Source organism: Nerophis ophidion, linkage group LG01, assembly GCF_033978795.1.
Source record: "Nerophis ophidion isolate RoL-2023_Sa linkage group LG01, RoL_Noph_v1.0, whole genome shotgun sequence".
In the NCBI taxonomy this organism is placed as follows: domain Eukaryota; kingdom Metazoa; phylum Chordata; class Actinopteri; order Syngnathiformes; family Syngnathidae; genus Nerophis; species Nerophis ophidion.
Window position 1 is genome coordinate 62,548,714 of NC_084611.1, and position 15,992 is coordinate 62,564,705.

Below are 15,992 nucleotides of genomic sequence, written 5' to 3' on the forward strand. Positions count from 1 at the left end.
CAACACGGCAATAAACGAATATGAAGCCGGCAAGTTCGTTAACCCTGACAACCACCATGTGCACGCACTGCTGCCAGTCACAACATCAGCCACCCCCTTTCACCGGACCCAGCAGCCACATGCGCCCACAGCACAAACAAACGGCAGCATAAACAGCAGCTGCAATACCACCAGACAGCCGGCACCACTCGATCAAATCAAAGCAATTGAAAAAACTGTGATCGGCAACCACACGGCAACAGGATCATGGAGACCAGCCAGCGCCAGCCCGCCAGTCAAACCATACGCTCACATGCAAACAAGAGACATTAACACCTCCCCCACTAAAAGACACCACCTTTCAACCCAAACCCGCACAAAAACACCACCGCCCAAACAAGACCAGACAAGGGGGCCGTGCCGCCACCGCATCAAGTCACCAACACAGTACCCCACAGCGCAAGGTCGGGCCACACTGGCACAAACCCCACCCAACAGGAAGCGAAACGCGCTTGACGCCACACACATAACACTAATTACATTTTAAAAAAAATAACACCAAAAAAAACAAAAAATAATAAAAAAAATATATAGCTGAGATAGGCGCCAGCGCCCCCCGCGACCCCAAAAGGGAATAAGCGGTAGAAATGGATGGATGATATTAAAAAAAGAATAAAAGCCTCACACCCTCAGCGAGGTCTCTGGCCGGGAATGGCAGGCCACCAGACTGCAGTCTCTGCAACCCGCGCCGGCCGAGGAGGCAATGAGGGGTGCGCCGTACTCCCGAACCCCAAACCCCCCTTGCATGTTTACAAGGGCCTCAGAGTGTTTACTGTGTAGTTAAAATTAGGAGGTCAGCCGTTACAGCGGACCTCCAGTCCCTATTGATGTGTGTACTGTAGCGTGAGTGAGATATGTATGCTTGTGGAAACTAATAATGCAATTAAAATTGGGGGACATCAAGATAATGGTGGGTCCCAACCAAGTCGAGCCCCCCAAATCCCAAGTAGTTAATATGCAGCTAAGTTTGAGTGATGGACGAGTAGGGGACCAGACAGGAGGACTGAAGCCCAATAGGCGGCATCCTCATCACCCTGTCATGCCTCCTCGCAGGACAATCCCCCAAAGTCTTATATACAAACCCCGTTTCCATATGAGTTGAGAAATTGTGTTAGAAAAGGCATGTTCACCATTGTGTTACATCACCTTTTCTTTTAACAACACTCAATAAACGTTTGGGAAATGAGGGAACTAATTGTTGAAGCTTTGAAATTGGAATTCTTTCCAATTCTTGTTTTATGTAAAGCTTCAGTCATTCAACAGTCCGGGGTCTCCGCTGTCGTATTTTACGCTTCATAATGAGCCACAAATTTTCGATGGGAGACCGGTCTGTACTGCAGGCGGGCCAGGAAAGTACCCGTACTCCTTTTGTTACGAAGCTATGGCGTCCATGAAAAAGACGGCGCTTAGATGGCAGCATATGTTGTTCCAAAACCTGTATGTACCTTTCAGCATTAATGCTGCTTTCACAGATGTGTAAGTTACCCATGTCTAGGGCACTAATGCACCCCCATACCATCACAGATTCTGGCTTTTCAACTTTGCGTCGATAACAGTCTGGATGGTTTGCTTCTCCTTTGGTCCGGATGACACAATGTCGAAAATTTTCAAAAACAATTTGAAATGTGGACTCGTCAGACCACAGAACACTTTTCCACTTTGCATCAGTCCATCTTAGATGATCTCGAGCCCAGGGAAGCCAGCGGCGTCTCTGGATGTGGTTTCACTTTGCATAGTATAGCTTTGCACTTATAGATGTAGCGACAAACTGTATTTAGTGACAGTGGTTTTTTGAAGTGTTCCTGAGCCCATGTGGTGATATCCTTTAGAGATTGATGTCGGTTTTTGATACAGTGCCATCTGAGGGATCGAAGGTCACGGTCATTCAATGTTGGTTTCCAGCCATGCCGCTTACGTGGAGTGATTTCTCCAGATTATCTGAACCTTTTAAAGTTATTATCGAACATAGATGTTGAAATCCCTACATTTCTTGCAATTACACTTTGAGAAACGTTATTCTTAAACTGTTGGACTATTTCCCCACGCAGTTGTGGACAAAGGGGTGTACCTCACCCCATCCTTTCTTGTGAAAGACTGAGTATTTTTCGGAAAGCTGTTTTTTTACCCAATCATGGCACCCACATGTTCCCAATTAGCCTGCACACCTGTGGGATGTTCAAATAAGTGTTTGATGAGCATTCCTCAAAATTCAAATAAGGCAACAAGAGAAGTATTCTACAATTCTCTTTTGTATAGTAAGTCTGAAAAGCCGATATGGGCATCTACAGAGACTCTATGATTTGCCTGAGAAGCTGGACAGGACAAAAAAAAATGGTGCCTTCACAGATGTGTAAGTGTTTGATGAGCATTCCTCAACTTTATTAGTATTTATTGTGATCTTTCTCAACTTCTTTGTCATGTGTTGCCGGCATCAAATTCTAAAGTTAATGATTATTTGCAAAAAAAATGTTTATCAGTTTGAACATCAAATATGTTGTCTTTTTAGCATATTCAACTGAATATGGGTTGAAAATGATTTTTAAATCATTGTATTCCGTTTATATTTACATCTAACACAATTTCCCAACTCATATGGAAACGGGGTTTTTTATTAAAGGGGAACTGCACTATTTTTAAATATAGCATTAAATACAATATTAAATATATTCCATATGAGTTGGGAAATTGTGTTAGATGTAAATATAAACGGAATACCATGATTTGCAAATCATTTTCAACCCATATTCAGTTGAATATGCTACATCCATCCATCCTTTTTCTACCGCTTATTCCCTTTCGGGGTCGCGGGGGGCGCTGGCGCCTGTCTCAGCTACAATCGGGCGGAAGGCAGGGTACACCCTGGACAAGTCGCCACCTCAAAGACAACATATTTAATGTTAAAACTGATAAACCTTTTTTTTTTTTAAATAATCATTAACTTTAGAATTTGATGCCAGCAACACGTGACAAAGAAGTTGGGAAAGGTGGCAATAAATACTGATAAAGTTGAGGAATGCTCATCAAACACTTATTTGGAACATCCCACAGGTGTGCAGGCTAATTGGAAACAGATGGGTGCCATGATTGGGTATAAAAACAGCTTCCATGAAATGCTAAGTCATTCACAAACAAGGATGGGGCGAGGGTCACCAATTTGCAAGCAAATTGTCGAACATTTTTAAAATAACATTTCTCAACGAGCTCTTGCAAGGAATTTAGGGATTTTACCATCTACGGTCCATAAAATCATTAAAAGGTTCAGAGAATCTGGAGAAATCACTCCACGTAAGCGATGATATTACGGACCTTTGATCTCTCAGGCGGTACTGAATCAAAAAACGACATCAGTGTGTAAAGGATATCACCACATAGGCTCAGGAACACTTAATAAAACCCTTGTCAGTAACTACATTTGGTCGCTACATCTGTAAGTGCAAGTTAAAACTCCACTATGCAAAGCGAAAGCCATTTATCAACAACACAAAGGAACGCCGCCAGCTTCGCTGGGCCCATGCTTATATAAGATGGACTGATGCAAAGTGGAAAAGTGTTCTGTGGTCTGACGAGTCCACATTTCAAGTTATATTTGGAAACTGTGTACGTGGTGTCATCCGGAACAAAGAGGAAAACAACCATTCGGATTGTTATAGGCGCAAAGTTCAAAAACCAGCATCTGTGATGGTATGGGGGTGTATCAGTGCCCAAGGCATGGGTTACTTACACATCTGTGAAGGCACCATTAATGCTGAAAGGTCCATACAGGTTTTGGAGCAACATATGTTGTCATCCAAGCAACGTTATCATGGACGCCCCTGCTTATTTCAGCAAAACAATGCCAAGCCACGTGTTACAACAGCATGGCTTCGTAGTAAAAGAGTGCAAGTACTTTCCTGGCCTGCCTGCAATCCAGACATGTCTCCCATCGAAAATGTGTGGCGCATTATGAAGCATAAAATACGAAAACAAAACCCCAAACTGTTGAACAACTTAAGCTGTACATCAAGCAGGAATGGTAAAGAATTCCAATTTCAAAGCTTCAACAAATAGTTTCCTTAGTTCCCAAACGTTTATTGAGTATTGTTAAAAGAAAATGTGATGTAACACGGTGGTGAACATGCCTTTTCCCAACTACTTTGGCACGTGTTGCAGCCATGAAATTCCAAGTTAATTATTAATTGCAAAAAAAAATTAAGTTTATGAGTTTGAACATCAAATATTTTTTTTTGTAGTGCATTCAACTGAATATGAATTGAAAAGGATTTGCAAATCATTGTATTCCGTTTATATTTACATCTAACACAATTTCCCAACTCATATGGAAACGGGGTTCGTAGTTTACCAAACTTGAGGGGAGGCCTTAAGGTAATAGAAAAATTATATTGGTTTTGAAAAAGACCAAAATATCAAAATGGCCACCACATTTTTTGATTACTTACTGTGTGGTGCTCAGTGGAAAACATTTGTTCGGTAATAAATCATGGTCCTGGTCCATCAAAAGCTATTACATGCTTATCTGTGGTCTGATATTATATTTTATGATAGAAAGGTTACAGCTTATAGTGAGGGGCTTTTAGGGGTCCCCCAAACACTGACATAATCAGCCAACAAACAGGCCCTTAAATTTAATGTGGCTTAGGGCAGTGTTTTTCAACCACTGTGCCGTTGATAGTGTGCCGTGAGATATTGTCTGGTGTGCCGTGGGAAATTATGCAACTTCACCTAATTGGTTGAAAAACTATTTTTCGCAAATCAATAAATGTAATAATCTGCCGTTGTCTAGTGCCTGTGCTGTGTAGAGCTTGACAGGGTAACCATGTAATACTCCATATCAGTATTTGGCAGCAGGTAGTTCATTATTTTGTAGAAGTGAGAACGCGTCGAGGATGGTTTGTCGTGATCCCAATATGCAGAGCAAAGCGGTAGACAGTGTGCAGGTAAAAAGGTATGTAACACTTAAACCTAAAATGAACAAAAGGCAAGTCCCGCTCGGAAAAGTCACTGAACCATTGCGATGCAATGCAAAACGAAAGTAAAACTGAACTGGCCATAATGTAAACAAAAACAGAATGCTGGACGACAGCAAAGACTTACAGCGTGGGGAGCAAAGACAACGTCCACAAAGTACATTCATACATGACATGAAAATCAACAATGTACCGACAAAGAAGGATATAATCCTCACAACTTAAATAGCCTTGCTTGTTAACACAAAGCAGGTGCGGGCAATAGCAATTAAAGGAAGTTGTGAAGCTGCTACAGGAAAACACCAACAAAACAGGAAGGGCCACAAAAATAACAGTGCAAAACAACAACTAAAGCAAAACACCAACAAACTCTAAATAAGGCACGGCGACCTGGTGGAGTTTTATTTTTTTAACGTTTTCTGCTGGTAGTGTGCCTCTGTATTTTTTAAATGAAAAAAAACGTGCCTTGGCTAAAAAAAAGGTTGAAAAACACTGGCTTAGGGCACCCAGATCTCTTCCATGTGTTTACATTGTAATTCTACTTTTTGGTCACCAGATGGCGGACATGTACATCCATGAAGAGTTGAAAAACGGCAATCCGATTGTCGCTCCGCCCAATGAAATGCTAGATGCAGGGCAGGTAGACGACATGCAGGGCCAGGTAACGTTTATAATTTGATGAAAAAATTATGCCTTCTCTATCTTATTATTGGCTTGCGGTTTGCCAAAGATGGAGGAGTTCCTGGGTCCACAGGCAGAATACAATGAGGAGGAGGAAGAGAGAAAATACTATAGGAGGAAGCGATTAGGCATCATCAAAAATGTTGTTGCAGCAAGTGTTGGAGCCATGATTGTGTACAGCGTGTACATGGGTGAGTACTTGTATGTCAGACAAACACACTCAGCTTTTTGAACTGTGACATTTTTTCTCCAGGGCTGCTGCAAATGCAACTGATCCTGCATTACGATATGACTTATCGTGAAGTCAAGTACAGCAACCTGGGCCTGGAGGACATTGATCGCAAGATACTGCAAGGCATCAATGTGACGCCCATAGTAGCGCTGCTTTACACTCCTATTCTTATCCGGTACACTCACACACTATTCACCTTTCCATTACACACTTGCTCGAGTGAGTCGACTTTCATCTTAGGTTCCTTGGAACAAAGTGGATGATGTTCCTGGCTTCGGGTATCTATGCGTTTTTTGTCTCGACCAACTACTGGGAGCGTTACTACACGTTGGTTCCGTCTGCCATCGCCATCGGTGTGGCCATCGTGCCGCTGTGGGCCTCTCTCGGAAACTACATCACTAGGTGAGAAACGACACCCCAGACTAAGGACGTGATGTACAGTAAATTTCAGCCTCTGAAAAACAACGACAGACAGCGCATCATTTCATCTTTTTTTTACTTTTCACCTTTTCCCAAAATGGAAAATTAAAACATTTGTGTCCTCAAAATTTTACATAAAATACCCTGAAAACACAATGTCTTTGAAAAAAAAAAGTTTCAAATTTATTAAAACTGAAAAGCTATTTACAGCTTTTGCTCAATACTATGTTGATGCACCCTTGGCAGCAATTAGTCTTTCTTAAAATGATGCCACAAACTTGGTACAACTATCTTTGGACAGTTTCAACAGGTTTGATGGGAAACGTTAGTTTTCATCCAGGAAGTCTCTGGACTTTGCTGCATTTTTCTTAGTCTAGTCAAGGACGTATGGCAGCACGGTGGTACAGCGGTTAGTGGATGTGCCTCACAATACAATGGTCCTGGGTTCAATCCCTGGTCTTTCTGTGTGGATTTTGCATGTTCTCCCCATGACTGTGTGGGCCACCTCCGGGTACTCTGGCTTCCTCCTACCTCCAAAGACATGCACCTGGGGTTGAATGGCAACACTAAATCGGCCCTAGTGTGTGAATGTTGTCTGTCTATCTGTGTTGGCCCTGCGATGAGGTGGCGACTTGTCCAAGGTGTATCCTGTCTTCAGTCTGAATGCAGCTGAGATAGGCTCCAGGACCCCTCTGGGACCCCAAAAGGGAGACGCGGTAGAAAAAGGGATGGATGGATAGTCCAAGAACCCGATGGTCTGTATCTCTGTCAGAGATACAGCATTCCTCTGTGGTGAAAAGAGAACCCTCCATCCATCTATTTTCTACCGCTTGTCCCTCTCGAGGCTGCAGGGGTTGCTGGAGCCTATCCCAGCTGCACTCGGGCGGAAGGCAGTGTATACCCTGGACAAATCGCTACCTCATCGCAGGAGAGGGGAACCTTCTGTGCAGCAATCCACCAATCGGGCATGTATGGTTTAGTGGCCAGATAGAAGCCATTTCTTAGTAAAAAGTTTCCTGATCGACTCCCAGACCATGAGAAACACGATTCTCCAGTCTGACAAGACAAAGATTAAACTGCCAGGCATCATTTTTGTAGGAAACTAGGTACTGTCCGTCACCAGGCGAATACCATCCCTACATTGAAGCATGGTGGTGGCGGCATCATGCTGTGGGGATGGTTTTTAGTGACAGAAACTGGAAGATGAATGCAGAAATATACAGAGACATCCAGGAAGAAAACCAACACTTCCCATTTAACCTGATAGATCTTGAGAGGTGCTGCAAACAGGAATGGACAAAACTGCCCAAAGATAGGTGTACAAAGCTTTGGCAATTTATTCAAAAAGACTTGAGAATGTAATTGCTGCCAAACGTGCATCAAGGAAACATTGAGCAAAGACTGTCAACTCTTATCAGTATTTGATTTTTTAAAAATGTTTTATTTTAAATACATATGCAAATAAAACAACTTTTACATTGTCATTATGGGTTATTGTCTGTAGAATTTTGAGGACAAAAATGTATTAATTCTATTTCGGAATAAGGCCGTAACATAACAAAATGTGGAAAAAGGGAGGCGCTGTGAATACTTTCCGATTTTGCTGTATTTAAAGCTGGACGATTATGCCCCAAAAAAATAATCGAGATTATTTTGGATCGTTATTAAATTCAAGATGAGTAATACATATTTATTATATCATCAAAACTCAACTTTAAATATAATTTAAATGAATAAATAACAGCAAGTATAATCAAAGCATGTGAAATCCGCGTTTTCAATCATTTATTTTCTTTATTTTATTTTTTTAACTGAAATATCAATAAAAATACGATGTAAAGAAAATAATGGTATTACAATACAATTAAGCTAGGAACAAGCAAGGCTGTGAGCTAAACGCAATAGGACAAACATGGCAAATATATTATGTTCATTACACTGTTTTCAACCTTTTGCCTCAGGAAGTCGGTTCGTCTGCAAAATTTGCTCTGTTTTCACTTCCATTGTATCCGTTATGTCCTCTGTGGCTTAAAGTTGTGTTGCTACTTTGTGTGGCTTTTAAGTGTTTTTTTTGTGATTTAATTAGATATGACATACTTTTATTAATTCTATAGTGTGGAATTTTCCAAAAGTTTGATCAAGTTAAACAAGCCAAACAGAAAACAATGGAAGGCAGCCATTGTAATGACAGAGTTTTATAACGCTGTTACGTTACTAATAACGTGTAATCTAATTAATAGGTTGTATTCCATCACATGACTTTTGAACGGAAGTAAACGAAGTGGGCCACCAAACTAATATGGTTACTGTGCAGCAAACGGAGTCCGTACGATCTGATTACTCAGTGGGCCTATATAGCTTAGATCAGGGGCCGGCAACCCAAAATGTTGAAAGAGCCATATTGGAGCAAAAAAAATAAAATAAAAAAATCTGTTTGGAGGCGCAAAACATTAATGTGTTTTATGAGGGCTACTTCCAATTTGTTTTTGTGTGCACTTTTTAGATGTCGTGCCAGCTTCGCATAAGACTTACTGCAATACAACCAATAATGTCTTTTGTTGTAAACTCTTTCTCCATGTTTTGTAATGGGAGGGCGAACAACTACATTGTTAATCGTTTCCTGACTTGAGCAGTATTCCTGTGTCCCAGTGGCATCAGGTGTTATGCTGTTTATGTCCAAGTCCATGTGTTCTACTATACATATGTCTTTCATCTAAATTGTATGAAACAAAACAAATGTCAGGTTTTTAAAATGTCCTTAAAGGGGAACATTATCACCAGACCTATGTAAGCTTCAATATATACCTTGATGTTGCAGAAAAAAAGACCATATGTTTTTTTTAACCGATTTCCGAACTCTGAAAGGGTGAATTTGGCGATTTAAACACCTTTCAACTGATAGCCTGTCGGAGCGATGACCTTTCACCCGTGACGTCACAACATGAAGCAATCCGCCATTTTCTCAATCTCATTACACGCACCAAGTCAAATCAGCTCTGTTATTTTCCGTTTTTTCGACTATTTTCCCGTACCTTGGAGACATCATGCCCCGTCGGTGTGTTGTCGGAGGGTGTAACAACACGAACAGAGAGGGATTCAAGTTGCACCAGTGGCCAAAAGATGCGAAAGTCCCTCGCTTGTTCCGCACACTTTACCGACGATAGCTATGCTACGACAGAGATGGCAAGAATGTGTGGATATCCTGCGACACTCAAAGCAGATGCATTTCCAACGATAAAGTCAAAGAAATCTGCAATATTGGAAAATAGACCACCACTGAATCTGCCGGAGTGTGTGAGCTATTCAGGGACGACAGACCTTGGGAGCACGGCAAGCAATGACGGCAGTCTGTTCCCGCAGACGAGCGAGGTAAACCCCCTGGATGTCTTGGCTAAGACGTGATTTATGCCACTTCTTTTGCCATTTCATTTTGTCCACCAACCTTATAACGTTGTGCATGAATGCACAAAGGTGAGTTTTGTTGATGTTATTGACTTATGTAGAGTGTGCTAATCAGACATATTTGGTCACGGCATGAGTGCGAGTTAATCGATGCTAACATGCTATTTAGGCTAGCTGTATGTACATCATTATTTGCATCATTATTACATCCTTCCCTCCACCCACATTTAATGCCAAATAAACACATACCAATCATTGGTTAGACGGCGATCGCCAAATTCGTCCTCGCTTCCTCCCGTGTCGCTGTCTGTCGCGTCGTTTTCGTCGGTTTCGCTTGTATACAGTTCAAAGCGATATAGCTCAATAGCTTCAGTTTCTTCTTCAATTTCATTTTCGCTACCTTCCTCCACACTCCAACCATCATATTCTATACATGCGTAATCTGTTGAGTCGCTTACGCCGCTGAAATCCGATGGTGAAAATCAGGCACTTTGAAGCCGTTTTTCGGGATAATGCGTGATGGGTAAAATTTTGAGAAAAACTTCAAAAAATAAAATAAGCCACTGGGAACTGATTTTTATTGGTTTTAACCCTTCAGAAATTGTGATAATTTTCCCCTTTAATCTTCCATGTCCATCATAACTATACATATAACTTCTTAAAAGTCCTTAAGACAACCAATGTACTTTGACATTAAATCAGTCCAAATGCCAAAAAATTAAAAACACTAAGTGATTCATACGCTTTTTTTTTGAGCAAGGTTCATGTTCTTAATTAAATTCACCCGTTGGAAAAAGTTCACTTTGCTGCAAATTTTTTGGCTTAACTTGGTCATAAACACATTAATCTTCTACAAATATATTCAATAAACTCAATTTTTAAGAAAAATGTTCTTACCTTTTAGGTTAAACGACTTGCTTCCGTGTCTGAACGTCCGAAATGCAGAGCTCCTTCCTGTACTGCACTCATGCTGCCTCTGTGTGGCACGCCAGGTGTTAATTGTTAAAGTAATTAATGTAGGACCACCTGCAGCCTGATTAGGGGGCTTAAAAATCACTTGGGCATCTTCAGAATGGATTGACTATTATTTAAAAAGGTTTTCCTTTAGGGCAATGGTCTCCAACCTTTTTGTAGCTGCAGACCAGCTACAGAAAGGGGGGGGTTTTATTTAATTTTTTTTTTTATGAAAAAGGGAGGTTTTTTGGGTTTGCGCACTAATTGTAAGTGTATTTTTTGGTAGGTGCACTAATTGTAAGTGTATTTTGTGTATTTTATGTTGATTTAATAAAAAAATAAAAAAATTATAAAAAATTATTTTGCGGCCTGGTACCAATCGAGCTGCGGCTCGGTACCCGGTGGTTGGGGACCACTGCTTTAGGGGACCTGTTTTTTTTGTCCCTATAACATCAAAGGTCCCCTAAAGTGACTCTGTAAACAGAGCGACGTCCCCAATGAGTAAGCATTGCCAGAACACACACACACTTGCTTACTTGCTTACTTGCTTATGGTTGTCCATCGAGTCCGATGACGACATACACTTCTATCGGTGAGTTCGTTGGTGGCTGGATAGCCCTATCGTGGATACACAAATCCTACTGCAGGTAGGGCATGTAAACGGCAACTGTAGGTGTATTCCTCCTGAGTCTTTTCTCCTGTCTCCTGGCTGTCCTATCCTCCTCCAGCAGGCGGGTGCCATCCTGGCACAGCTGACGTCACGTGTTATGATCAGCAGCCACACCCTCCATTGCCTCAGGTCTGACTTTACACTTCCTTAGTGCAGTCTTCAGCTGGTCTTTATATCGTTTTTTCTGCCCTCCAGCAGAGCGACGACCATGGTGTAGCTGGCCGTAAAGCACTTTGCGAGGCAGGCGGTCTGAGGACATCCTTACTACGTGGCCCAACCATCGTAGTTGGTGCAGGGTGATCATGGCCTCAATACTCCTGCAGTTGGTTTTAGAGAGTATTTCAGAATGAGGCACACAATCACACCATGTAATCCTCAGGATGCGCTGTAGGCAACGTATGTGGAACTGCTCTAGGACCTTGATGTGGCGGATGTAGGTTACCCAGGCTTCACAGCTGTAGAGGGTAGTGAGGCAGATGGGTTTGTGTGGAGATAAAGGTTCTTGTTTTGGAAGACCCAACGCCTGAGTCTCCCAAAAGCTGCCGCTGCCTGCTGCCTGCTGCCAGGTATCTGAAGGATGGAACGATTGTTATTTGTTCTCCAGAAACAGTGAAGACAGGAGATGTAGATGGCTTGTTGAAGCTTCACTGGCAGACTACTTCCGTCTTGCTGGTGTTGACGGTCAGTCCCATCCTGCTATACGCTCTCACCGCAGCAGCAAGAACCGACTGGAGGTCTTGTGGGCTGTGAGATACAAGAACACAGTCATCTGCGTACTGCAACTCAACAATTCTCTCCCTCTGCAGTTTGGTGGTAGCCTGAAGCCTCCTGATATTAAAGAGGTTGCCATCTCGACGAAAGTCCACTGTCACACCGCTGCTGTCCTCGATCTCCTTGTGGAGAAGCTTGGTAACACATGGCAAGAAGATGTTGAAAAGCACTGGTGCTAGTACACACCCCTGCCTTACTCCTGTATGTACAGGGAAGGGGGCAGACTCTTGACCTCCTATGGTCACTCGAGCAGTCATTCCATCATGAAACTGACGGAGGATGTTAACACACTTAATGGGACAGCCACACTTGAGGAGGACTTCCCATAAAAGTTCTCTCTGAACAGTGTCGAAGGCTTTAGAGAGGTCGACAAAGGCCATGAATAGGTCCTGATGTTGTTCCCTACATTTTTCCTGCAGCTGTCTAGCTGTGAAAATCATGTCCACTGTGCTCCCACTCTTTCTAAACCCGCACTGTGATTCAAGCAGAATTGACTCAGTGATGTTATTAATCAGCCTCTGGAGCATCACTTTTGCCAGAACTTTACCGGCAACAGCAAGGAGTGAAATAAATGCCCCTACTGTTGCCACAGACAGCCTTGTCACCCTTTTTCTTGTAGATAGTGACAACATTGGCGTCTCTCCATTGTTGTGGGACATTCTCTTCAGCCCAGACCTTTGTGATGTGCCGGTGCAATGCTCTTGTGCAGAAGTATCCTCCTTGCTTCAGTAGTTCAGCCGGGATGGAATCATTACCGGGGGATTTGTTGTTTTTGAGGGAGCGGGTAGCTGATCGGACCTCCAGGAAGGTTGGGGGCTCGTCCAGATTGTGCATGACGGGAAATGCAGGCAGTTCATCCAGAACAGTGGGGTCTGCATCAGATTCCTGATTCAACAGGGTGCAAAGGTGTTCCGCCCATCTCAGCAGGATGCTAGGTTTGTCCTTAAAGGTACACAGGCCGTCTGCTGTTTTCGGGGGAATGATGCAGCGGTTTGTTGGGCCGTAGGTCTTCTTGACAGCGTTGTAGAAGTTGTGCATGTCATTTTTATCGGCAAAGGTTTGGATCTCATGTGCCTTTTTTCTCCACCACTCATTCTGCATCCTTCTAACAGCCTTTTGCACTTCTCCTCGAGCTCTCTGCCATTTCTGCCTGGCGCTACTGGATGAAGGGTTCTCTAGGGTTGCCCTGTGTGCTCTGTGCATATCCTTCGACAGGACATGGATGGTGTCCGAATTTTCATCAAACCAGTCTTGGTGGTTCTTGCTCCTGAAGCCGATTGTTTGGGCTGATGCCTCATAGATAGCCGATCTGATAGAGTTCCAGTTCTGGTCAATAGAGTTCTCAGAAGAGTTCAAGGAAGACTCCACCTCCCCAAGTTTTTCAGCCAGGGAGGGGCGAAAGTCATTTCTTGGGTCAGGGTTTTCCAGGTGGGCGCAGTCTAGCTAATTCCTTTTGGGTCTTTGCCGTCTCAAGGAGGGGCGCACTTGCATCTGGACATTGGCCATAATCAGATGATGATCTGTCCAGCACTCGGCACCTCTCATGGCACGGGTGATGAGGACATCTTTGCTTTCACTACGCCTATGAGGTGCCAATGTTTAAAATGAGGGTGCATCCAGGAAGTTTTATATTTAGCCTTCTGCTGGAAGATGGTGTTGGTTATGGTTAGATTATGCTCTGAGCAGAGAGTAAGCAATCTCATCCCATTTGAGTTGACCTGACAAACTCCATGTCTGCCAGGTACTCCACTCCATATCCTGCTGTTCTGTCACACTCGGGCAAAAAATCCCCAAGCAAGAAAATCTTGTCATTCTTGGGGATCCGGCAGAGAGCTTAATCAAATGACTGGTAAAAGGAACCCTTGACCTCACTCTCAGATGGCAGCGTCGGTGCATAGGCACTGAAAAGTGTGGCGTAGCGATTCCTGACCAGGGGGACACGGGGGGTCATTAGTCTCTCACTAATGCCGACAGGTGTTTCAGTGAGTCTTGTCAGCAGGGTGTTTTTGATGGCCAGTCCTACACCATGCAGATGTTGTCCTCCTGAGGGGTAGCCTTTCCAGAAGAATGTGTAGCCCATACCTTCCTCAGTTAGAGAGCCTTCATCCAGGATCCTGGTCTCACTCAGAGCTGCAATGTCAATGTTGTAGCGATTCAGCTCTGCAGCAACCAAGGCAGTTATCCTGTGAGGTCTGTCAGGTCTGCCGTACGAGTCCAGGAGAGTCCTTACATTCCATGTTGCCAGTTTCAAGTTGCATGCTTTTCTATTTTTATTTTTACTTCGACCGCGGGTATATGGAATGGCCCGATAGGTGCGGTATCCTATCCAGGCGAGATTGAGTGCGCAATTTTTAGGCCACCTTTTCTAGGCCCGTCCTCAGTTGAGGTGAGCAGTGCCGTCCCTAGATAAGGTTGCTCAAACACACAGGGGTCTGCCGAAAACAGCTTCCACTCAACCGAGCTGTTAACGACCTATACCCTGTGCTGCTGCCATGCAGGGTTCTAGCTAAGAGATTCCAGTCCATTCAAACCTGCTCCCGTCGCCAGAAACCCTATCGTCGTCAGACTTCAACCAGATGTAAGTCCAGGTACTGTTCACCATGGTCAGAAGTGGGTACCTACGCAAGGAGATATATAAGTGTCAAAGGAGGTGCGCTTTCTCCAGTAGCACTATCTTCACCACAATAAGGTAAACCCGGTGGCATGGGTGAGCCCATGAGGACCAGTCCCCCACCATGACTGCAGAACAGGCTGGCCTTGAAAGCTTAAGGACCCGGTCCTTAAGCTTTCAAGGCCGGCCTGTTGCACACCACCAGCACATTGCTTTTCTGTTAGGGTTTGCTCCCTTAGCCTTTGCCTAAATAAGCTGACCCACAAGGCAATGGGGCTATTTACCCATAGTTGGGGCAGGGTTGACGAGCGTCAGGGTGTGTTCCACACAATGGTGGGCCTATACGCCACATCTCTGGGGCCCACTGCTGCTCCGAGATCCCTTTCAGTTTAGTTCAGGGTCTGCAAAGACCCTTACCCGTGTGTGGCCACGAGGAGGCACTTAAAGAGTCTTGGTGGTGGAGAGGCTTTGTACCAGCAGTAGGAGACTTACGTACTCGGCTCCTCTTTTCACACCCCGAGGGGGGCTAGCTGGCGGCGGTAGCTGTAAACAGAGAGTAGCAAGCAGAAAGCAACATGCACTATCTACAGACATCTCTCTACTTCTACTGTACTTCTACACAATGATTTGCAAATCATTGTATTCTAACACAATTCCCCAACTCATATGGAAACAGGGTTTGTAGTTTAAAAATGTTAAAATCAAGAAAATAACTATTCAAATAAGATATTTTTTTCCCCACTAAGAAAATGTTGTTTAAAGTATTTTAAGAAGTTGAATAATGCTTGTTTGCAGAATAGAATACACATTTATATATATATATCTTAAAAGTCCTCCTTATTTCTCGATGTACAAATCTTAAATTCTGATGTCCTATCAGGTAAAATTACCTATCTGCATGGATTGATAATTTCACTGGGTTTTAGTATTTTCTTCCTACCATAGTCTTTTTATCATATATTTTGTCAGGGGTTTTTTTGCAGTAAAACTGTGTGAAGATGTATTGTGTATGAACTACGGAGTTTAAAGCTTATACCTGAAAGTTGTGGTACATATATTGTGCTGTCACACAACAGAATGGCACAGCAGTACTACGAGTATGTCAACTACAAGGAAGAGCATGTGCAAGAGCAGAAAAAGATTCCGAAAGGAGCGTGCCACAAATACATCATCATCTTCCAATCCATCTTCAGCGCCATCTTCCATGTGAGTCCATCCAACCACAAATGAAAGTTAAAGTGCTTTAGA

At 43.2% G+C, this 15,992-nt stretch overlaps 1 protein-coding gene across 8 annotated transcripts in view; it reads left to right on the forward strand.

Moving 5' to 3' along the window:
• The window catches only part of unc93b1 (unc-93 homolog B1, TLR signaling regulator), a 50,108-nt gene that overhangs the window by 8,215 nt on the left and 25,901 nt on the right, over positions 1-15,992 (forward strand). For all 8 annotated transcript variants that reach the window (XM_061908923.1, XM_061908941.1, XM_061908967.1 and 5 more), the window contains 5 exons: positions 5,560-5,664; positions 5,734-5,875; positions 5,938-6,091; positions 6,157-6,318; positions 15,821-15,950. In XM_061908923.1, coding sequence (XP_061764907.1) covers positions 5,560-5,664; positions 5,734-5,875; positions 5,938-6,091; positions 6,157-6,318; positions 15,821-15,950 — 693 coding nt within the window. The remainder of the gene's footprint in view (positions 1-5,559; positions 5,665-5,733; positions 5,876-5,937; positions 6,092-6,156; positions 6,319-15,820; positions 15,951-15,992) is intronic.